At 49.7% G+C, this 25070-nt stretch overlaps 1 protein-coding gene across 3 annotated transcripts in view; it reads right to left on the bottom strand.

Annotated features, from left to right (window-relative positions):
• Positions 1-1004: 1004 nt before the first annotated feature.
• The window catches only part of ACKR3 (atypical chemokine receptor 3), a 32926-nt gene continuing 8860 nt past the window's right edge, over positions 1005-25070 (bottom strand). The window contains exons 2-4 of one of the 3 annotated variants that reach the window (XM_027705454.1): positions 21487-21619; positions 9526-9637; positions 1005-2913 (exon numbers count right to left, since the gene is read on the bottom strand). In XM_027705454.1, the coding sequence (XP_027561255.1) occupies positions 1792-2886 (1095 nt within the window). In that variant the 5' untranslated portion in view covers positions 2887-2913; positions 9526-9637; positions 21487-21619 and the 3' untranslated portion in view covers positions 1005-1791. Of the gene's footprint in view, positions 2914-3732; positions 3806-6892; positions 6966-9525; positions 9638-21486; positions 21620-25070 lie in introns of those variants that run through there. The other 2 variants (XM_027705453.1, XM_027705455.1) reach the window with 2 other exon arrangements.

Below are 25070 nucleotides of genomic sequence, written 5' to 3'. Positions count from 1 at the left end.
TCAGCACAGAAAGCTACATTGGCATTCTGTTGTCACAGCTATGCCAGCTGGCCTTCCCTGCCATCAGAAATCCTCTCTCTTTTGGGATTTCTCCCCATTTGGGGATGGACCAGTGCTTTCTTAGCAACACCAGTACAAGGAGGGGATGGCAGATTTGGCAGTGCTGGTAAACATCTATTTTTACAGTCTGACTTTTGAGGAGGCAGTAACAGAACACGGAGAAAGAAGCAAAAACACAGTCAAGATATTCTGGCAGCTGGGATCACAGAGAGAGGAGGGCAAGCTTGGATTTCACAGGAATTTGAGCGTAGCCTTCACAGTCAGTGCTGTGCTGGACTGTAAAACACACACCCCAGCGACGGCTGGGAGACATCATCGAGCTGACATTAAATACCTTGTCCTGAGACGGCCACGACTCCAGTGCTTCGCTGGCATAGAGCTCCACTTCACGGGTCCCACAGCGGCTGCATCCTGCCCCTGCAAACCATAACAAAGGGAAGAGGAGATAAAAAGGGATTTAGTGCTGTCAGGACCACTAACCCCCCAATTCCATCACAAGCAAAACCCACGGAGGACTGAACATGGATTAGTCCAAATATCCGCTCCATCTGCACACTTGCGTAGTTTTCCTCCACATGTTTATTCCTAAGCTAGAAAAACACAGCTTTTCGTCACTCCCAACGGTTTTCACCTTATAAATCCATCAGTTTTACCTTTCCCAACAGCACAGCCCTCCACAGATCTGCTCCTCCCACCCCCTCCCCAGTCACCACACACCTGTGACATCTCACACTCCTCCATCAGTGGTTTCTGGCCACTGCCAACAAACACCAGGAAAACACCGACTGACCTGTCTGCTCCTGCACCAAAGGACAGAGGGGGGCCTTGGGATTTCTGCTTTTTGGCTTTTTTTTTTTTCCTGAGGAGGAGGAGCATGGCAAGTCAAACCACTGGCAGGCATAGCTTTTTTTTTTTGCAGATCTTTATTTTACAAAAATAACTTACAAATAGAGACAACTCTCAGCAGTAAGATCATTCACTCTGTGCAGAAGGACACAGCCGGGTGAAGCAGGGGCACAGGAGTTAATGACTGACAATACTGTTAATTTTAACATGATGGCAGCTATATTACACTACATACATTTCATGCTCCAGACATGTGGGTATGACACCACATAAAGCTACGGTCGATAAAGTGTGTCAGCCAGGGAGGATGCACCTAAGAGACCATTTCCATTCTGGTTATCAGCATCCTCTTGAAACCAAACGGCAATCTAACACTCAGACTACAGCACTCTGGATACACTCATCAGCAATATACTTCAAATACATGATAAAAATATATTTAACTTTCAAATACAATTGTATAAGGTACACCAAGAGCCAGAAAATAAAGTCTCAAGCTTTTAAATACAACACACTATATATAAAAACACATACAAGGAGACAAGAGGGAATCTACACGTGGAAGGAAAAGCTCATCCTGGAAATATGTGTTATTTGTGGTACACAATGGCTTTGTCTGCTAGGAAGTCATTTCCATTTGCATAGCGTTGTTGAGAAGTCCAGACTGGGCTAGGAGGAGAAAAGGTTTTAATTTTGGTACCACTTCCACTTTGCAACTGATTCTACTCTTAAATTACACTTTGCTCTCTCTTTTGTAGGCTGGAATTCATGCCCCGTTCGTAACAAGCACATCGAAAGGAGGGAGTGAAGAAATAAACAACAAACCACAACACACAAGGAAACACCAGGTCAGAGAGTCAGGGAGGTTTCTTCACGGGGTTGCAGTCATTTGGCATTTTGCTCCAGAGCAGAGTACTCTGCTTCCGACACCCTGGAAGCGTCGATGAGTTTAGTGAGCCCTGTTTTGGCAGAGTACTTGAAAATGAAGGCTTTCATGAGCTCGTATCGGTAGTTGCGGTTGATGAAGCTGTACAGGATGGGGTTGACGCAGCAATGGACTAGAGAGAAACACTGGGTGATGTGGAGAGTGGCATACAGGAAGTTCTCCATGTGACAGCTGAAGGGGATGAAATGAAGGCTGTAGAAGATGTCGAGCAGGACGGCCACGTGGTAGGGCAGCCAGCAGACGAGAAACACCACCACGTAGGAGAAGATGATCTTCCCGTTGCTCTTCCGCTCCTGGTCACTGGAGGCAGAGATGGTCTTGGCAAGGAGGAAATAAAAGACAGCGATGATGGGGAAGGGGATAAGAAAGCCCAGCACGACAGAGATGAGCTCCATGCCAATCAGCCACTCTTTGAAGCTCTCCTCCGGATAGACGGGACGGCAGTAGGTTTCGTTGCTGGAAGAGACCGTCTTGAGGTAATAGGTGTCTGGGAGAGAGGCGGAGAAGGCCAGGAGCCACACCAGGATGCAGATGCAGCGACGGATTATCTTCTTCTTGCGATTGCTGGAGTTGGTGAAATAGGCCACAGACAGGTAGCGGTCCACACTCATGCAAGCCAGGAAGAAGATGCTGCTGTACAAGTTGATGGAAAATATAAGGTGAGTTATCTTGCACGTGATTTCCCCCATGTGCCACTGGTTATGCTGGACGAGGGAGACGACCCACACGGGGAGGGTGATGACGACGCACAGGTCGGCGATGGCCAAATTGAAGATGTAGAGGTGGGTTTCATAGCCAGTCATTTTGGCTTGGAGGTTGACCCACACCACAACCGAGTTGGCCACCAGCCCTATGACAAAGATGAAGATGTAGAAGAAGGACAGGGTGTAGAGCAGGGCACTTTTGTTGAGCGTGCCAGGGCATGTTGTCGCATCCACCGTGATGCAGTCGCCGTTGCTGCACGTCCAGTTGATCTCCGTCAGGTTGGCTGTTTCCAGGAAATCAAGGATGGACGTCAAATCAAGCGCGCTCATGTTCGCTCAGTTTGGGGTTCGAGTGACCTACGGGCCAGACAGGATTGAAAGAAGTCACATAAGTTAACAGGTATTTCTGCCGCCACTTCGTACCACAAAGCACGCGCAGGACTCACCATTTCAGCAACATCCTACTCTTGTCCACTAAAGAGCTCCGTGGAGCAACACAACCGAGACACTTCACAAAACTCATCCGGGTTGACCAAAGAGGAACAGCGCTATTTTTTTTGTGTGTCTTTTTCTTTCTTTTTTTCCTTTTCTTGCAGCTCACATCTGACATCATCAGGCTGGCTATCATCCCCGGGTGTGAAATCGGCAAAGTACACCGTGGCCAAATAAATGTCAGGCGACTAAATCTGTCTTCTGCAGCATAAATGATGATACTATCGCCTTCAGCAGGGGAATCTTTAAGCCATTTTATCTGCACTCCCTCAAGCACAGTAGAATTGATCTGGCTGATACACGGTACCGTAAAACATTTACCACAGGCTCTGGGCAGCATCTTGTCAAGCCCAGCTCCAGCTGCATTAGGACGAAATGGCAAACTAAGGGGCTTTGTATCTCTATCCAATTTTAAATTTAAATTCTGCTCCATCCTCCCCCCTTCTCTTGAGTTCTATTTTACAAAGTATCCCCTGCATTTAATGATTATTACATAGCTTTGAGAAAAGAAAAAGAAGTCAGAGCTTGACTGCTGAGTAGATCTGCTGGGTTTAAGTTTTCTTTTTAGAAGAGTGCTTTGATTTAAAAACACTCCCCCATCACAGTTGGCTCCACAACTGCCTCTTCCCCACCCTTTTGCTTTTCTACATCTACTTTCCTTGCCTTTTTTGCGCTTTCTTCTACCTGCAGTGGAAAGCAAGGGGTTCCTTGTTAACTTCCTCACCAGCAGAAGGAAGGGACCCAGCAGACTCTCCTGGCTTAGGCAAAATGTAAAGCAGGGCTGCTAATTGCTGCTGTGCTTTTGGGGGCAGCTTAAAAAATGCTGTCCCTGCCACTGGGACCCTCCCATCTCACAGGGCCCACAGTACCACCAGCAACATTTGGCTCATGACCACCATGCTCCAGTCAAGCGAGCTTTGGAGTGCCCTGTCTGCAGGCTCTGGCTTGGGACACCTAAGTAAAGATGGAGAGATTGGTTTACAAGGAATGGATCCCATCTTGATCCCTCATGGCTTCACTTGAGGTGGAGCATCAGGTCAGCCAGGGCACCCACAGGCTCCACCACGGACGCTTCCAGCATCCCCAACAATGGTCACCTTGCTCTTCCCGTGCCTGCAGCCCCAGCAAGGTGAGGCACCCACTGATGCTGCCCCAGCATGACCGAGGGGCCAGAGAACAACAGGGATCTCTGAACATCCTTGATCCCACCACAGCACCTCCTGGTGGGGCTTATGGGAGCATGGAGGGGAGAGCAAGCAGGGAAGAGTTCGGACAGGCTCCCTCTTCTTGTCCCCTCTCCCAGAAAAGGGATGTTGGTTGACACAGCACCTCTGGCTCCTCCATCTGCATAATTGGCTCTTCCCAAAGGTCCCACCCTCCCTGCCTGCCAGGGATACAGGCTAGGAAGAGAAGGGAGATAAGGGGGGAGATTACGGATAGGACTGGAGGCACTATTGTCCCAGCAGAGGGGAAGCTGGTGGCACTAACAATGAGGGGGGCCATGCACACATTCAGGGGAGATCAAATCTCTCCACAAACAGGCCCAAATCGCCCCATGAGGAGACCTATCCTATGGCTTTCATCCTGCTGGCCTGATGAAAGACAGAGCTGAGATTCAAACCAAATTAAGCACGGATTTTGCTAAAACACTGGCTAAAGAGGGAGCTGCAACAGTGGCAGCTCTCTGTGCTGGGCAGACAATCCTCCAGCTCCACCTCAGGAAAGCAGAGAGCCATTTAACCCATGCCTATGCAGGGCAGAAGAGCTGATGCTCCCCCCCAAGAGACAGGCCACCCTCGAGCTGCCTGTACCAATCCTTTTGGTGCAGGCAGCTGGGATGTGCACTGCCCAGGCACAGCTCCCCTGGATACTTGCTTCATCCCAGGGCTGCCAGTGGGAAAGAGGGATGGGTCTCCTGCCAGACCTCACCCAGGGTCCCACTGCTACCACTGTGTCCCCAGCACAAATCCTTTCAAGCCTCTCATGCACAGCAAGAAGCAGCACCATCCCCAAGTCCCTGTATCTCAAAACCCTGCAGCAACTCAAGGTAACTGCCTAAAAGCCAGAAAACTCCAAGATCCATGGCACAGATCACCAGTTCCTGCTGGTATTTGGGAGCAGCAAAGCAAGCAGAGCAGCAGGAACACTGAGCTACCCCCTTAGCACCCCACAGAAGTAGCACAGATGGGCCTGAACTTATTCTGGGAAGGTACACGGTCCAACAAGGGGATCAGGCTCATTCCACATCTCAGGACCACAGCTCAAACCAACCTCCAGGACAGGGCTGCGACCCTCCACTGCCAAGCCTCCAGCACATCCCTCGTGGAGAAAAAACTCAGACTTGGTTGTGGGGTGTCAGATTCTGACAGAGAGACACCAACAGGGCAGCAGAAAGCCCCTGAAGCCAGGGCTTACATCACGCTGGGGACACCACGGCCACCAGCGAAGGAGAGGGAGCACCACCAGCCCAGCTGCTCACTCAGAGCCACACTGGGGATCCCACCAAACACAAACGATGCTCAGCCCAAACCCCAGCCTGTCCTGTCCAAGAGCAGGGCTGCTGCACGCACGTGCATCCATCTGTCTGCGCATCCATCTGTCTGGGGCCGCCCGTGCTTCGCATCCCCAGTGCGGCCATAAAAACCCGACACCGCCCGGCCTCCCAGGCTCCCAGCCCTGCTGGGCAGGACGGCTCTACCCTGAGATTACAGCCCCACCGGCAGGGCTGTACTCTGGGATTAGCTGCTGTAACCCGAGCTCTGACTCCCACCCAGATTAGCTGGGAGGTGTAGGGGGGAACCCACTCGACAAACTCAATAAAGCCACTCTGTGCTCCTAAAAAAATACCTTCAGCGCTCTCTACAGACAACACAGTATCCAAAAAGCTGCATTTTCTGTCCACAGCACTGCAAAGCTCTTGCAGGCCATCAACCCTTCACCCGTCAGGCATGAGTGCTCTGTCCAGCCACTGGAGCTGGCAGGAGTTATGACGTGAAGGAAAGGAGATACACATGAAATCCTGCTCCAGACACCCAGAGCTGTCCTGGGACAGCACCCTCCTCATCCCACCTCCCGCACAGGACTTGCTGCAGGTTGGGAAAAAGAAACAGGCACGAGCATCCCTGCCCAGGAGGGTAGCCCAGCACTGAGTGGCAGTGTCCAAGCCCTCAACAATTTAAGGAACTTCTCAGCACCCCATCTGCCACCCAGAGTACCCCACAGCACAGTCCTGCCCGCACTCAGACCTGCCTCCCAGCTGCTCAGGGGTGTGGGTAAACTCGGCTTTGCCCTTTCTGAGCGGAGAAGGAGCTATGCCAGGAACAGTCAGGATGGCTGGGTGGGTTGCCACCCACACACCTTCACCATTCCCACGTCAAAGGACCAGCCTGGCTCTCCAGCATGGGCAGCACAGCCCCTTCTCCAGGCTGCGTGGCCTCCACAAAACGACACCCAATGCCCTCCAGGGGCTATGCAAGACTGAGCCCAGCACATTTAAAACTCTTCTGCACTTCTGAGTTGGAAAAACAAACACTACCGGGGTGGGGGGGGGAAGCAGCGTCCGATGGAGCTGCGGGTCACACCTGGGCACCCGGGGGCACCCAGCGGGGAGCGGGGCTCCTGCCGGTCCCGGGGAACCCGGCTGGGGGGCGAGAAGAGGAGGCTCCCGCCACGCAGCGCGACCCGGGGGATGCGGGACACAGCCGGGGGGATGCGGGGGCTCGGACCGGGGGAGCGCGGCTGCGGCGGCCACGGGCCGGGCTGGGGAGCGGGACACCCGCGGGGCGATCCCTCCCCACACACCTCCCGCATCCCGCGCGGGGCTCGGCAGGGCCGCCCCTCTTACCTCCCGTGCCGGAGGAGCGCTGCCGGAGCGACTGAACGCGGGCCCCGCGCCGCCGCTTTATGGCCGCACCCAGGGGCCCGCCCCCGGGGGCGGCTCCGCCGGCACCGACCGGCCCCGGCCCCGGCGCGGAACACACCCGGCACGGACCGGCCCGGCCCCGGCTCGGAACGGCCCCGGCTCGGAGCACACCCGGCACGGCACGGCCCCGGCGCGGAACACACCCGGCACGGCCCGACCCGGCCCCGACTCGGAACACACCCGGCACGGCCCGACCCGGCCCCGGCTCGGAACACACCCGGCACGGACCGGCCCCGGTCCCGGCTCGGAACACACCCGGAACCAGTTCGGAACACAGCCGGCACGGCCCGACCCGGCCCCGGTTCGGAACACACCCGGAACCGTTCGGAACACACCCGGTCCCGGCTCGGAACACACCCGGCCGCGGTTCGGAACACAGCCGGAACCGGTCCGGAACACAGCCGGAACCGGTTCGGAACACAGCCGGAACCGGTTCGGAACACAGCCGGAACCGGTCCGGAACACAGCCGGAACCGGTCCGGAACACAGCCGGAACCGGCAGGGTCCCGCGCCGAGCGTGAGGGGGCTCCGGAACGGGAGCGAGGGGTGACACGGGACTGAGGGGGAGAGAAGAGGGGGAAAGAGAGAGAGGGAAGGAGAGAGGGAACCGAGGAAAAAAAGAGAGACAGAAGCCACGAAAAGAAAAGGAAAGAAAAGGAAAGAGAAAGAGAGAGAAAGGAATGGCAAAATACTGAGGAAAAAGGGGGGAAGAGGAAAAGATGATGGAAGAGAGGACCGGAAAAAGGAGAAAAGGAAGAAGGGCAGAAAAGGAAGGAGGGCAGAAAAGAAAAAAGGGCAGAAATGAAAAAAGGGCAGAAATGAAAAAAGGGCAGAAATGAAAAAAGGGGAGGGAAGGAAAAAAACCCCAGAATTAAAAAGGGGGAAGGGGGAAGATGACTGAAGAGAGAAGAGGGGAAAAGAAGGAGAAAAAGAAAATAGAGGGGAAAAAAGCAAAAAAGCTGAGAAAAAGAGAAGGACAGAGTGGAGAGAAAATAAATAAGAGAAGGAAAAAAAAAAAGAAAAGAAAAGCAGGTTTCTGGTCTGATTTGTTTTCCCCTTGCCACTGTAAATACTGAGCAGACGAGGCAAGGGGAGGCAGCAGATCCTCACCTCTGCTCCCTCCCCAAAGGCAAGAAAAACTAATGCCAAGGAAAAGTGACAAGAGGCCAGAGTCACTAACTAAAACTGAAAATCCAGAGTCACTAAAACTGAAAATCCCTTCCTTCACACTGCTGCTGAGCACAGGGAAGGCAGGGGGGTAACACAGCCCATGGGAGGGAAGGGGGTTGGTCTGTCTGTCCTTCATCCCAGAGAAGATGCTGGGATTAGAGGACTATCAACCTGCCGACCTGCTGATCCCTGGATCTGCACGTACCACCAGGCTGCTCTGAAAACACCGGGTGACCTGGAGCAGGGTCACCCTGCCCAAACACTGCCGCTGGAGCCCACACCAGCATGTAGAGTTCCCAGAGCCTAAGTCACCTTGGCACTGCTGAGCCACTGCCCAGCCAGGGGATACAGCTTAGCTAACACGTTTCAACCACTGCTTTTTGGAAGATATAGGGCTAAATTTTAGCCCTTGCAACCTGGGGGCTTCAACACCCCTAGAAAGCATGTATTTTGTTTCCCCAAAAATGCTTAATCCTATTTCCTAGGCAACAAACAGGACAAGAGGAAAGGCTTCAAACTGAAAGAGAATAGGTTTAAATTAGATATTAGAAAATAATCCTTCCCTGTCAGGGTGGGGAGGCCCTGGCACAGGTCGCCCAGAGAAGCTGTGGCTGCCCCATCCCTGGAAGTGTCCAAGGCCAGGTTGGACGGGGCTTGGAGCAACCTGGGCTAGTGGAAGGTGTCCCTGCCATGGCAGGAGGTGAAACCAGATGATCTTTGAGGTCCCTTCCAACCATCCTATGATTATATGATTAAACCTGCTGAAAAATGCATGCTTAAAAAGAGAACATGTTTTCCCACAAAAATGTCCAGCACAAGCTATCAAGCTTAAAGCAAGTCAGGAATGCAGCAAAACAAGACATTTTACTCTGTGGTGGAAGAGACCTTTGTAAAAAGAGTGAGGGACCAGGTTAAAAGGACTCCCAGCTGCAAGCAGAGCAGTCTTAATTCTGGAAAAAAAAGACATTGATATTTTAAATGTACTGTGTTTCTCAGCTCACAATTCCTTAATTCTGCCCCCATCAAGGAACGGAAACAAATGCATCACACTTACACTTGCAGAAGTGACAGCACAACCAGCTTCAGCTTTTCTGCCAGGAGAGAGAAGATTAAGCTGTAGATACTGAACTCCTGCAGCTCCAAGCATGCCTGGTGCTCCTCCCAGCTCAGTCCCATGCAGGACCATCCCATCCTCTGGCTCACACACTGCTGGGGGTTTGGGTGCCAGGGAATGAGGAGAACAGAGGGACGAGTCTCCCACCATTTCACAGTGGAGAGAGTGTGATGTAAGGTACCTCATCTCCCTTCCTGACCCCCATTCTCCAAACTTCACAGCTGTCAGTGAGCAAAGCGTTTCAGCATCTGCTCAAATTCCGAGTGCTCACCCAAGTCCATGGATTTGGTGGGATTGAAGCACGATGAGTTCAGACAACGGCAGGATTAGGTTTAAAAATAAGCATGTACTGAAGCACTTGGCTAAATCAGGCTCTGAAAATCCTAGGGAAAAAAAATAAATAAAGGCACTCCAGCAGAACTCCAGTCACTCAGCCAAAAAAGCAAGTGGAGTGGTTTTTCCTTAGCTGGTGTGCCAGAAAATAACACCAAGTAGTCCAATGTCTTCCACAGCTCTCTAAAAATACCAGCCAGCACCTGCAGCCACAAAGTTGCTGGGTGTCCAGCAGTCACTGACAACCTTCCTTCACCTGCATTTTGCCAAGGGCAGAGCCCTCGCTGTCCTCTCTGGGTTCCTCCCTTCAGCAATCTTTTCATGGGGAGCATGTTCCTCACACAGGCAGCCAGGGCCTGTTCCCTTTCCATTATGACAGGTGGATTTTGCTCGGTGTTCAGGCATGACAAACCTGCACGATACAAAACCACCTCCCCAGAACAGAGCAAGCAGAGCTGGGCACCTCAGGTAAGATCAGCAGAGGGTCTTGCCATGATTAATTGGGATCTGCTGCCAATGCAAGCAGGTGTCCCCAAAGATGTCATTGCAGATAGTCCTGTAGCCAACAACTCTTGTAGATGCAGCTGTCCAGGTGATCCATCACTCACTGGAATAGGAGAGCTGGGGGTGTTCAGCCTGGAGAACAGAAGGCTCCAGGGAGACCTGAGAGTCCCTTCCAGTGCCTAAAGGGCCGGGAGTGGTAGGACAAGGAGGAATGGCTTCAAAATGCCAGAGGGCAGGGTTAGATGGGATGTTGGGAAGGAATCATTCCCTATGAGGGTGGGGAGGTCCTGGTACAGGTTGCCCAGAGAAGCTGTGGCTGCCCCATCCCTGGAAGTGTCCAAGGCCAGGTTGGACAGGGCTTGGAGCAACCTGGGCTAGTGGAAGGTGTCCCTGCCCATGGCAGGGCATGGAACAAGATGGGCTTTAAGGGTTCTTCCAATCCAACCCTTTTTATGATTCAGGAAATGGGGAAAGCAAAGTTCTACAGCTTTCACCTGCTACACAGGAGTCTGTGGCAACATGATGGGGAGGGACCGGTCACCTTCACAGGGCAGCAGGGAACCTAATTATGCTCACAAACCTCATTAGGTTTGTCTTGGGGTCCTTCCACGACAAGCTTCTGCCTTCCCCAGACCATGGGGGGCCCTGCATGAGGTCAAGGCTCCACTGTGCTCAGCACTGCAGATAAACACACCTAAGAGCGAGCTCTGACTCTCAGAGATAGGTACGGCAGGGGAGGAGGCACCGAGTGCTGGGCAAAGCCAGATCATTATTTAATGCTTTGTTTTACATTCATATTTTGTTTAACGGCCTGAACTACAGCAATATATTCTTTTCTTCTCAAAAAGCACAAATTTTTACTAATGGGGGGGAGAGAAAAAAAAAAAATCAGTAATTTCTCACAATCCCCACAGCTTCTCCCTGTTGACATTGGGAATGCAGGCTGAAAGCATCCTCATTTTCTCTTAAGGCTTCCCTTTCCAGCTGGGAGGCAGATGGAAGTTGACACCCAGCCCTGCCTACTCAAGTCAACAGAGAATTTAAAAAATAAAAAAATGCAAGTTGGCAGCTTCAAGTGCTAGAAAGACGTGGTTTTGGGGGGTGAGAGAGAAAGCCAATAAGGCAAAGTGCCATATGTGTTGGGCGGGGGAGCTTTTCGATCCAGACGGGACAAAGGGAAAGGTTTCCCTGTTGCACAGGAGAGGGTTTGCGTGCGGCAGGAGCAGCACTGTGCTCACGCAGAGAACGCTCCAGCCAGGAGTGCAAACACCCACATCGCCTGACAGAGCCAGGGAGAGCCCTGGAGGAAATCAGGCTGTGATCCATGAAGTGTACAAAGGTAAAAAAGGGCTTCCTGCAGCCCTTGGAGCCGGAGCCAGAGGGCTGCTGCATGAAAACACAGCACTGCTTCCTCCCTCTTTCGAGACATCTCGTTCCCTGTCCTCTCCCAGTCACGTTCCTCACCACATCAGTTGGATGATGGATAGAGGAACAAGCCACCACGCTAACAAAAGGAATAAATAGATGACTGCATCAGGAGTCACCTCTGAAATCACAGCAGAGGGGAAACGAGCAGCAAGTTTCCAGCAGGCAGTGACTGCGGTACTGCCCAGCTCCACTTCCCCTGCCAACAGAGAACAATCGAGTCATTGAGTGCCAAACCATGCCTAGAGCAGTGTCAGCAGCCATCAGGAAAGCCACAGGGCTGGTGTCCTGTCCAGCTCCGGCCCATCCGGCTTGGAAGAGATGCACGATGAGGAAACCAAGGGAAGAGAGCAGGGAGAAGCAGCCTCCCCATCACTACACTTGAAGCAGCACAGGGAAGGGACCTGTGCTCGTAGGCTGCTTCACCAGTGTCCTCCTCTGAGAAAGGATGGAGCAAGCCAGAGGTTCCCCAAACTGAAGGAAGGGGGTGGGAAAGCCAGTGCTAGGGAAACTTAAAAGTGGAGTAAAAAGGAAGAGAAGTGCAGGGAGAGGCTGCCAGGGCAACCACGACCCATCCTAGGGCAAGGCTCCTGCTTCCCCTAGCCCAGCCTAAATCACTAACCAAACAATCAAAGAGAAATCACAGTACAGGACTCCCCCTCCTCCTCCATACCACCCACCTGTTAGTTTAAGGGTTCATGAGATATGATATTTTTACTGCAGAAACCCCTCAGGGGGCAGGTTTCCATCTACACTGCAGCTCCAAAGCTGCATTTTCACCTTCTCCACCACCACAATAAGGACCAAAGTGAAGGGGAAGATTTTAGGGCTCCAGCATCTGTGGTTTGAGGCAGCACACGCTGACAGCCCTGAGAAAAGCTGCCGGGAGAGATCCCTGTGTTCCAGCACTGCCCAACCCCGGGGCCGTCAGCACTCGCCCCTGACAAGTGACGGTGAACAGCCCTGATTCAGGGAGACAACACAAAGCACCCGGAGCTTCACGTGGCCTCTGACAGCTGGGCCACCCAGGATTTTAACCATTCTCTGGCTTTTTCCACCCAAAGACAGAATCACAGAATTACTGAGGTTGGAAAAGACCTCCAAGAGCATCGAGTCCAACCTGTGCCCGATCCCCACCTTGTCACCCAGCCCAGAGCTCTGAGTGCCACGTCCAGTCATTCCTTGGACATCTCCAGGGATGGAGGGGGGACACAACAGGAGAAGAGTTTAAGATCTTGTTCACCTGCATGGTAGGGCATTTTCTGTCAATCCCAGTAAGCTTTCCCAAAGCCAAGCAACCCAGCAGGATCCCTGAGGAGAGGGTGGCAGAGCATTCAGTTTACTATTTTCAGTGTGATGAGAGCTTTTAGAGAAATCAATTGTGGTGCAATTAGGAATATTACCTCTGTTTTAATAACTACTGGAGATGGCTGTCTCTCCTTCACAGTTCATTTCCCTCTTACCCTTTCCACTAAATAAAGGTGTTACCTATGGATGTTATTTGCTGCTTCATAATTGGCATTACTGCCATTTATTAGAGGGCGTGCTGGAGTGTGACCATGAGGAGGATGACACCAAGCCCTGAGCCAAAATCCTGCCTGGAGCAGCCAAGCAGCCAGCAGAGAACACTTTTCAGAGGCACTGATTTTTACATAAACACTATCCATAAACTTCTCCTCTCTGCACAGCACAGTCTCAAATTAGCAGGGTGACATTAACGTGGCAAGGGCAGGTTTTGACAGAAGCCATGCAGGAAAACCTGCATCGGCGACAAGTGGCACGCCAGGGACAGAGAGGAAAGAAAGGAGTTGGAATTAGGGTGATGGGATCCCCCCCCACATTCCCTTGCTTCCATGGGAAAGAGTCCTGCTAGGTGTAAAACGACTGAATATTACAGGCCAGTAAGAAATAAAAAATTCATTAAATCATAAATCTTTTGGAAAGGGGATCTACTGGGGAGATTATATTCACTTTTCATGGACATATTAATTCAACGGTGGCATATCGTATTGTTCTCTGTGGGGGAAAAAGGCATATTGTTTTAAAGTATGATGTTTAGAGCAGTCCTTTAGGAAGGAAAATAAATATAATCTTGGCAAGGAAAACCAACTGCATGAGCACCGAGGAAGGGACGTTAAACACAGGGCCCAAGTTCCAGCTGCTGACAGTCAGCATAGCTGGACTGGAGCTCCTGGAGCTGAGCCCGAGCATGGGAGCCGAGAAGGACAGTCAGCCCTATTTAGCAGCAACTCCTTGAATATGTTAAGTAAATAAAGTCAAAATGTGGGACTGGTCTCATGGTCCCCTTCCACACATATTGGTCCCACTCCATCTTTGGCTTCCCCCCTCTCTCCTGACCCCACAAATGTTGTGTTCCTTTGAAACAGGCACACACCTCCTCCCCTTGTCCCTCCGTACCTGTAACAGGGTGGTCAGCACAGCCCCACGGGGGACGTAGGTTTGAACTCCTCTAGCTTGGCTGCAGGCATGGAGGGCACTGGGATGAGACTCCTGCCCACCATGCACACCCTCCAGACACTCACCCTAAGCACAGATCCCTGAGGAGCCCTGCTGTCTCCTGGAGCGCATCTTCCCTCAGGAGGAACGTGTGGATCGTGACACAACAGCTACGGGAAGGGGTTCAGCAAACACACAACTTACTGTACAGTAACTGCTCATGCCCTTGTCCTTCCCCTGTGGTAACTCACAATCCAAAGTATTTTATTCCAGAGGAACACAGGGAAAAATCAGTTTAAGGTTTCTGCACAAGATAACAACGCTGAGCAGCTCCTGGGCCCTAAAACAATACGTGCCCCTTTGACCACATCACCCTCTCAGCCAGCTCAGGCACAGATAAGTCACTTGACCCATCAGAAAAGATGGGATTTGCTTATCACACCAACTGCATTGGCCCCGTGCAAACTCCTGTGGACTCCCCGCTTCCCTCCTTCCCTCTGCCCAGCTCTGTCGCTGACAGCTTCCCCCTCCAGCCCAATGAGGTGTGAAATTTGGGGCATCACAGAACTGCACACGGGGCTGTTCCCAGGGAATTAAATGTCTAGATAAAATGAAAAAGGGCCGATGAAACATTAACCACGAACAGCCCAAACAACAAAGTCAGCGCACACCCCCCACAGACTCTTAATGCCACACTAAGCCAGTGGTACCTTAGTTGTGTATTTGCCATGTGTATCCAATACCTGCTCGAGATGAAAAACACCAATAAGGCTGTATTTTTTTTCCATACCTGGGCCAGGTTCCCAGCTGAAACAAGCAGTTTATGCAAGCCAAACACTTGGACACCTAATTTCTGTGGAAACCCTTGTTGCTGGGGAGTTTAACACTGGATTGATATTCAAGGCACACTGGCAGCAGTTCATAGCTCAACGTTGTAGGAAGGCAGAGAGGTCTTAGACTACTGATATTATCCAATGTGAGCAGAAGAAGGAGGCAGTCTGAGCTTTAGCTTCTGCCCAGGGCCCCTGGAAAGCTAATTCTATCTGATTGCACCACTTCTTTTCTTTTTTTTTTTTCATAGAAGAAATAAACAGTCTATTGTACCAAACATAAGGCTGCCTTCTTTTGAAGGAAGATTTATCATCCAGGATAAATCCATGAGTTCATTCCACTTTAGCCACAAGTCCTCAGAGCTGTGTTTTTCACTTCACAATGCAGTATTGGTTGGTCCTGCCTCTGTGCCAGGCAGTCCCCAAAAGAGATCACACTTTTCCTTAAAAAAAAATAATAAAAAAATGCAGACCATCTCATCAGTTGCTTAAAGCCTGCACAGCAAATTCCACGCAGGCATGTTAGAGCCATGCAAACACATCCATAAGGAGCCAGGACTGGGTCCCCTTCAGACCACAAACACCAGGAATGCAACGGGAGCAACCTGGTCTAGTGGAAGGTGTCCCTGCCCAGGGAAGGGGGGTGGAGTGAGATGAGCTTTACTGTCCTTTCCAACCCAAACCATTCCATGGTTTAATGACATGACATTGCTCATGAAGAGAAGCGACTGATGGGTGACAAAATCTGCTGTGAGTTGCCCCAGGAGAGGACCCAGCTCTGAAACAAGAAGGATTTGCTCGGTGCCTTCCCTGCACCAACAGGGGCTCTGTTGTACTGAGCCCGAGCCTTGAACTCCTTACAATGTCACTCTGTCTTTGGATCCCATATCCTGTGCGGGAATCTTCTGGGAATGTATTTTGGTTCAGACTTGGGTCAAGGAGAGCTGACTTGACCTGGAAATAAATCCAGGCGATCTGGAGCTGCAGAGCTATTGACTACTGTTTGCAATACAATAAAGGGAGCAGATCAAACTCAGCTGAAAGCCAGGGTTAACATAAATCCAAGCAGAAAGGGGAACAAGAAAATTCATTCACCACCGTGACAAAGGGGACATTTTTTTGCATTGGCAGAATTCAGAGCAGGGGCTGAAAGCACTTCCCAGGCAGCATTTTTAGTGTCCCATACGGTGTGTGCTGCTTAGCTGTGCTGAGATCTCCACCACACTGGCAGGAAGATAAGAGGTATGTGACTCTGTGTGTGTGTGAAAAAGGGGTGGTGGGTTCTTCTGGGTTTTTTTACCATTTTTAACGTCACGAGCAGGAGTTCCTCTGCTCAGGCACAGGGCAGCTTTTGTGAGAGGTATTTTATATGGATCCCCAAGGAAAGGTCTCAGTGGCCAGGCTCTGAGCACTGCTGTGTGCACATGTGAGCAATAACTCCTGGCGACCCTTGGTTTATGCTCCAGGAGAAACGCTGGTTGTACTCGCTGCAGCTCCAGGATGAAATCTTCTCCTGGCTCATGCTAAGGGGAGCTGTACCACTGCCTTCCCTGAAGTTAACCTTTCTCCTCTGCTAGGAGCTTTTATAAAGTTTCTTGGATAAAGCAAGTTTTAATCCAGCTGATACTTCCCAGCTCTGTAGTGCAGGTAGCTCCCTGCCCACGCTGCAATACACCCTCAGAAAAAAGGGGACAATCTCCCCCAATTCTCCTCCTCCTCAGATCCAGAAGCAGCAGCTTGACTCACCAGCCTTTGCCCATAACACATACCCCACTCAGTAAATGCCCCAGCCTCTGGTTGTCCAGCAAAGGCTCAGGAGGATCCTCTGTTCACCCAGCAGCCAAAACACAGTAACTTGGAAATTTTACCAAAGTTACAACTTTACCAGCAAAGCTGTCCTACAAGGGTCTCACACAGGCATCCTCCAGAACAAGCTGTAGATAAAAAGACCTACTATCCTTTGACATCACCTTTTTATGCCCATTCTCAGTATCCTCAGAGTTCTCCTCAGCATGAGCTTGCACATGATCCCAGCCTAGAGCAGCTGGTTCATCTCAGAGGAAATATTAAATGTGGTGTAGTCCTTCTGCTGGCATTCATCACCCACTCCATTTTACAAAAGGGATCTGGTCAAATCCCTCTAGTCTTCCCAGACAAGATAGACCAGGGTAGCTGCTTTCAGGAGACGAAGGCAGCCTCTGTGGGAACACGAGTGCCACATTCCTCATTTGAGTGCAACTATTTCTAAACACAGCTCAGGGAAAGCTGCATATTTATTTTTTCTATTGCATTAAAACTCATTTTATTAACCAACTTGTACTTTAATGTAGATGATGCCTTTGTTTATAGAATAAATTATGCTGTTCCTTCCCATCTCCCACTGTGATTGCATGATTCCTGGTCAGATTGTATAATGTTTGATCTAAGAATGTATAAACTCCACTAAACAAAGCTGCAATAGAAAGCTGAATAATAAGTCAGGCTCCAACCTCTCTCCAGGAAAAAAAAGGTAAGTTTGACAAAGTAACATGCTGAGAGAGCCTGGGAATCTTCCCGATGAAATGAAGTATTTTATGAGGGTCTCAATATTCAAACTCAGCATTTCAGATCTGCACCCTTTAAAGCTGACAGGAACTTCACCCCTGACTCAAGCAAAATCTTCCCAAAGTGGGGTTTCTTTTACAACTGTGTGAAAATTAACACTTTCACTTGCAATTCGCAGCACCACAGCCCCACTCACGTTTCTGCTCCAGAAACAAGTTGCACATGAATATTCACAGCCAAGCAATGCCAGCTCACAGAAACTTTCTAGTGCTGGGAAGTTCTCTACATGACTTTCTCTCCTCCAGATCAGGAATGACAGAAAAAAGGCACAGATCAGTCGCCCCACAGTGACTTTGCAGGTGGTTGCCCAGTCACTTCTCCCCTAACCTGCAGTGCAGCGAGGATTTGCTCTGCCAAGGCAAGTCTATGGAATATACACATGGAAGCACAAATAGTTTGGAATGGGCACATCTTCCCTTCACAAAAAACATCCATCACCACAGCAGCTGAACGTCTCAACCCCTCTTTTCCCTGAAACATGTTTTCAGGACCATCTTAATGCCCCTTTTTTAAAAGTCATTTCCGCCTAGAACAGCAAGAAACATGAGGAAAACCAATCCTGGAGATTTTCTAGCATTCAGGAGAGGTCCCAGTGAGGAGGAAGACCTGCACAGTCTTTTATCCATTACCTGCCCCTTCTTTGCTCAGGTATCAAGTGCATTGCAGTCACAGTATGTGAGCCCTTTCTGCACAGCATGGCAGCTCACACCAATAAAACTAATTAGAAAAGAGGGAGAATCATTGCTTTTAATATCATAAGCTTGATGGAGAGGGAATTAAGCCTTTTTTTTTAATGCAGCAAACAGTCTTCAACTTAAAGCTGTGGCTATTTCAACTCTATCTCTCCTGACTGGTGTAATTAAGCCTGAAGCAGGACAGGAATAGCGAGGAAGGGAAGTCACTCAGGAGAAGGGAGTGGAAAAAATGCTGGTACTGCCTCATGAATAGTCACATTTCAAAGCACATGAATGAACCCCAGCAAAGCAGTGGAAGCCAAAGTTATGAGCTCAGTTACCAACCAGACCCAGGGCAGAGACTCTGCCTAGAACTTTAAAAATCCAAGTAAAATGTCATTCCTTGGTGTTGTTCCATCCTTAAGGCAGTCTGAAGTCATTTCCAGGATCTGATGGGTGGAGTTACATTATGTACTGGATAGCCAGAGGCCACCCTGCTCCTCCCTTTGCAGGAAGGATGTCCCATCCTCTCCTCCCTCTGCACAACCTTCCCTTTCCTGGGTCTGCTCCAGCACCTTTCAGCTGCACCAAGGCACAAAAGAAAAGAACTGTTTTCCAGTCATGATGTTACTGGCACTGAGAAAAAGGACATTCCCCGAGGCTCCTTTCCACTCTCTAAATAGCCAAAAATTTGTTCTCCACCAGAATAGCTTTCAAATGAAAGGCCAGAAGGAAATGTGGAGCTGACATCAAATCTATCAGTGGAAATTGGTGGAGCCCTTGCTGACCTCAAGGAAACCAGGAGAGTGGAAAGCAGAGAACCACGCTCCTCTGAGTTTCATATATTTATTTAAAACTGGATGCCAGGAAGGTGAACAAAAATAACATTTGAAAGGAGAGAGGGGCTACTTATGGGATGGCAAGACAAACTGTGTTTACAGGGTCATGGGATAAATGTAACATGCCTCATCTGAAACTAATTGAGAACCAATTAAGCACCTAAATTGAAACAAACACTTGAGCCATTTATTAACTCTTGCTTGGGGTATTAGAGAAAATTCAGTTTTAAAAGCAAGTTGCAGATAGCTCTGGAACGTGCCTTCTTGCTTTACAGAGCATCTTATAAGGATGAATCAGGTACCAAAGTTCTTGCCAGGAGTTATGTTGCTTGGCTGCCTTAAGAAGCAAACAAATAAACAAACAAAAAAACCCTCAACAATGCCTTATGATGCCTGATGGAAACTTCAGGCTAGTCCTGGAAAACTCCCCAGCCCACCAATAGAGCTGGTGGGGAGTGTTCCAACAGGCAAGCTTTGGATAGAAAGAAGGTTTTCTCATGAAAAAAAGTTGGGTTTCATCAAAATATTTCAGCTTTCCAGCAGGACAAAAATTGAAGGAACGACGTCTTAATTTTCAGGCAAGGTTAAGTCATCATTTGGTCTAGATCAGCTGCTGCTCCCCACACCCTTCGTGAGTGAAGCTTTCTGCTGGAGCTCCATTAACACGATCCATCCAACCCTCTCCCAGGAGAGACATTGCTTCATTGGCATCCCTCCTGCATCCTGAGAAACACAGTCCAGCCAGGGGAGAACGGAGGCAGCTGCTCCAGGCTCTTGCACAGAAACAGGAGGACTCAATCATGCTCTTAACACAGAAAAGAAAAAGACACAGTTGGTTTTGCAGCCAGGCTGCAGTGATGAGTCAGGATGCTGGTGTCAAGCCCGGCAGTGTAAGCGGCACACACCCACAGCTGGCTCAGGGAGATGCATGGAATATTGCAGGGAGCCAGGGCTGGGAGCAGCAGGATTGCACCAGGCCAGCTGCAACCTCTGCTGGTCGGGCTAAATCCTTGACATCCCCCAACAACCTATTAATGGCCAGATGGATGAAAGGGAGGGCAAAAGGCACTTCCAAACGGTCTGCAAGGTCTTCACCGAGCAGATAATTGTTCCAGGCAAGAGGCCCACACGTCAGGGGTGACTGGGCTTGCAAAACAGACATTACACACGCTTTCGGGGCTTTCCAGGTTCATCAAGGCGCTTTGGTCTGTTCTTCAGGACTTGGGCATGAAGTATTTATTAGCACAGACAAGTGGCTGGGCAGCAGGGACAGCTGGCCACAGTGGGGCAAACACCTGGTGCCCGTGACCAGGAGCTCCAGAACAACTTCTTGTGAGTGAGGACATGCCAGGAGGTCAGAAGCAAAACAAGAATGAATTTAGGGCAGTCCTTGGGACTCCTAATTGGTCTCACAAGCGTGCACAGTGTGTTTGCACAGAGCCAAAGGTACTGCTCACTGCGTTTGGGCTGTAACCATCAACAATCCTTTGTGATCGCCCAGGAGTTCAGGGCAGGTCAAGACGCCACAAACAATTCCTTTGCTCCAGAGATCAACGTGACGGGTATTTACTTCATGCCCTGAGCCATACAACCACTGTTAGTTCTGTGTCAGCTAATCCCAGCAGATGGGGGCACGCTGATGGAATCTCAGCCCCTCAGGATTGTTTTGTCAAAGGACCACCGTGCCCTGCCTCACCTACAAGGATTTGCTGGCATTCCATGAGCACGCCTGGAAGAGCACTGAGCTGGAAATCCCAACGTGGAGCCAGAAATAAAGACTATTTCTGTGCCTATGTACTGAACAGCAATCTCTTAGCCTTCCCACTCGAGAAAAATTTACCTTTGTAAGATTTCAACCAGTGTTTACATCCCCATAACAAACCCACACAGGACAATGAGCCAGACTAAGTGGCTATGAGAGTTTTTCAGGTCAGTGAAGTCAACAGAGTAAATTTCGTGTTGGGTTTCTTTCAAATAATATACAACAAAGCCACTTATTTACTCAAAAAGTACCTGGGATGACATAACCCTGCTCACACCAGCAAGAGCCAGCTGAGGCTTTTCACCCCTTGCCTACATTTGGCCATTGAAGTCTTCTCTGAGTTACACCTGAAACTTCACACTTTGGGACAGCTGCTCTTGGAACCCTTTAGGATCTGAGGCTACCAGCTAAACATCAAACAGCCTACCAAGGACTTAGACAGAAAGAGGGTAAAACAACACCCTGGAGAGTCAAAATATGGCTCTGCTGAAGATAACACAAATTGTGTTTGGCCGAGACATCCAAGGTTAGACCTGTACAAAGCCACTCTTAGAACCAACAGTAAAACAGTATAGTTCTGAAATACAACTGGTTGCATCCACAGAGAATGACACTGAGAAAAGGAATTGCATGATAAAACCCAGGCAAAGAGTCTCACCACCAGCAGTACTTAGCAAAGACAGTCCATTCCACAAATGGGGACCCCCAGGAGAGGATTCAAGAAGCAAAATGACCATGTTTATAACTTGTCAGGAGCTTCTAACTTGCCACATAGGTTCAGGAAACTCTCATACTTATTCCTACCTTCCTTTTCTCCTTCCTGCAGATAATACAAAGGTTTTCAAGTAAGCCTGGTACACGTCAATGCCATCTCTAAGGATCCTCGTTCCTGGACAGATCCTCATTCCTGGATATTCACAAATGTTTTATTGCACAGCTGAAAAACATGAGAAGAAATAAATTACAAAGCATTGTGAGTGAACATGCCCTCCCATGAGGCACTTAAGGTACTTATAGGAATAATTTACAACTGCATTACAAAATCCCTTGTTCTTTAAAGTGATGCTGATGCTGCACAAAATTATAAATCAATACTGCAGAGGGCTTTCAAAACTGCTGTTACTTGGGGTTTATGAGCGGGCTATGATGTCCAAGTTAAACGTGAGGGCTGCATGCCTGCAAACCAGCTATGTTCTTCCCTTCTGTGGGCTTTGGGCTGTCAAATCAAATGCAGAAATAGCTTCAAAAAGGGTTCAGAAAATGTAGGCGCACCCCAAGAACCTGACAAATTGTGCCTGCTCTGACAGACACAAAGCCATCTGAACTACTGAGGAGCAGCAAAGCTTTAACACATGGAGAGTCACAGGCTTCTGGTGACACGGAGCTATTGGCAGCTGCCCAACTCATTATGCCCTGCCATCCTTTGAAGGCTATAAATCAATACCCCACAAGCTGAGCCCACGGGTCGGGACGTTCTCTCACCCCCTCAGTGCAGGGTAACACATTGCTTGATCCTGCAATAGGGAGTGAAGAGGGGAGCGAGGAACAGAAAACCTCCAGCTTGCTGCTGCAGACCTGGGGAGCATCAGGGAGCCTGGACTGTGGTCCCTCTGGGCAAGCACAGATGCTGCTGGTGGGTGTTTGCCATGGCCCTGCGTGGCCAGGCTGACACCATCAGCCCGGAGTCAGAAGGATGACTCCTACAAACACTGCCTCCACTCAAAGCCAACAATAACCTAAACAAGAGCAACCCTTCAGCACGATCCCACCATCACAAGGTGCAGGAAATGCACCTTTAAGGAAGCGTTTTAATATTGATCAACCCCAGGAACCTGCGTTTGCAAGGGATGAAAAAAGGCTTTAAGCCCATACGACAGGATCACCGCTGTCCAAGCCTTTGGATGTCTTTGTTGCCCTATCAAGACACTGCAGCGACCCGCTGGGCTCGTCCCCCTCAATGCTGAGGGCTGGCTCCAGCCGCTTTTCATCGCTGTCTAAGGAATTATCACAGGAGACTTCATGCAATTAGGCCTCAAAAATGGGGATGTCAGTCCTCCAGGGGGACTAAGCCTGCCTCATGAAAGCGACTGCAGCCTTTGCTTTTGCTGCACAAGGTGTTTTTTTTACCCTGAGGATTTCTATCAAAGCAAGACAGTAGTCAAGACGCGGCGAGCCACTGTAGTTTGTACCTCTTTGTAGCTTATCAAGGTGAATGTCAGCAGAAAAAAAAAACCTCAGAGGTGACCAGGCACAGAGATGGCCATCTAAAGTTTCATACTTTGGTACAAGAAAAATAAAAAACCCACCCCCCTGTTTTTAGTAAAAGCAAACCTGGTCTGTCTCAGCAACAGGACTCCATTTAGAAATCGGCAACGGGAGCGTAATGAGCTGCACAAAACCAGCCACGTCGTTCCTCCCGCAGACCAAAACCTCTCTCAAGATCCACTGTCTGTCTGAAACAGCCTGGCTGAACACAGCCCATCCCAAGGCCAGAACACAGTGGATCCCAGGCCACAGGACTGTCCAGCCCCTTTTCCCAGTTCCCTCGTGGACCTGGGGGAGGATTCGTTTCTAAGGTGATGTTTCTCAGGGTGGCTCCAGCATCTTATGGGACTCGAGGTACACGCTCCAGCTGCTGATCCTGCTCGTCAGAAACAACAGGGGCAGGATGTACAGGGATAATATTTGCACTGAATGTATGTTTTGCAAGAGCGTGCTTCAGGCCCAGCTGTGTAAGCAAAGCGGGTAAGGAGAGGTGTCCCTGGTGAAGCCCAGCTCTGCAGCAAGGGAGCTGGAGGAGGTCAGCTCAGGAACCTGGATGGAGGATGAGGGGAATTCAAGGCCCTGGATAACACACTCATTTTTCCTGCTCCTTCCATTCCTGACTCTCCCTGATCTCTGCAATCTCTCAGCTTGGGGCACCCCCAAAATAAAAAGCCTGCAACGTTATGACTGCTTTAAATAATGCCTGCTGAGCCCAGGCTGCTGCATCCAGCATGTTCAGCTCACCTGGACAGGAACCAGTGCCCCAGCAGGATGTGCCATCGGAATTGGGATGGTGCTCCCATTCCAGCAGCCACCTCTTAACCAGCCCATGAGGAAATCCCAAGGCTGACAAGATTCAGGAGAGGAGACAGGAGTTGTCACTTCACCACACCCCTCAGCATCTTCCTCTGAAAAGTTTAAGACTTCTTACATGGCCAAAACATCTCTTGCATTTTCTCCGGTCATGAGAAGCAGTGACAAATTTAGAGATGGAGAAGAATTAAAGCTTTCAAACGTTGCAGCTGACACACCCACTGGATAGATACAAGCCATTCCTAAAAAAAAAAAGCACCCAAAAGAAAAACAGTTCCATCTAGAGAAAAAAACCTACATATTGCATTTTGGCTGGGCTGGACTCCTACAACATATATTTTCACAGGCATTGCAGAAAAGGTGGTCCAATCCTTCCCTTTTCCTCCTGGATATAACACTTACTCCAAACTGAAAACAAAGAAAAGCTGGGAATCCTTCAGCTGGAATGACTGCAGGGTTTCACTGCAGAGGTTTTATCCAAAACACTCCCTAAACATCTTCACTCAGCAAAAGAGGGCTGAGCTTGTAACTTCTTATTGTGCTCTATGTTTTTATTGCATCTCTGAAATGAAGACACCATAAAATAAGTTGTTCTTAATCCCTTTCTTCCCTAACTGTGTGTTCAGGGGAAATAACAGGATGAACTAAAATTAAAAAAAAAAAACAACAAACAAAACCACAGATAAAACTCATATTTAGCTTTATGCAGGAGTAAAACTCTTCCTTGCTGGACATTTTGACCCAGATATCTCCTTACTATGGCTGATCCAATCTACAAGATTTCCTTTCATTTTCAGTCTGGATATGCAATGCCAGTGATACAGAGGACAGAAACATTTGTAAGGTGTCCCTCTTTTCTGGCCCTCACCAACACACAGGAATTGTCATAAAACACTACAGAAAAAGATAAATTGATTCTTGGCTGAACCACAATGAAGCTGCAGCTCTCCCTTCACTTCCAGAGCTTTGTAACACAGGTTTGATTGGATGAACTCAGTTATAAGCACACTGGAGATAAGTTGGGGAATTAGCTTTGCTTGTGCTCAAACCTGTCACGTCAGGCTGGTTTGGTCTGGCATAGAAGGTGTGATATTTAATGTTATTTATTTAGCAATGGGTCTCGTTATTCCAGGAGGGGGAGATGGTTGCAGAGAGGGGAGCTGAGGGTAGAGGTCCTCACAACCACCACCCCGGCATCTGGATACAATTCCCTGCACAGAGCTCATTTGCTGATGTAGTTTTCCAAAGCTCACAGAAGTTTTATGGGCGTTTTGAACACTGGGAGGGGCAGGGAGATGTCAATATCTTGG

This window comes from Neopelma chrysocephalum, unplaced genomic scaffold (assembly GCF_003984885.1).
Source record: "Neopelma chrysocephalum unplaced genomic scaffold, ASM398488v2 Primary Assembly neopelma1_335, whole genome shotgun sequence".
NCBI classification, from domain to species: domain Eukaryota; kingdom Metazoa; phylum Chordata; class Aves; order Passeriformes; family Pipridae; genus Neopelma; species Neopelma chrysocephalum.
The sequence above is the reverse complement of the archived record's forward strand: the minus strand, read 5'-3'. Positions and strand labels throughout refer to the sequence as shown.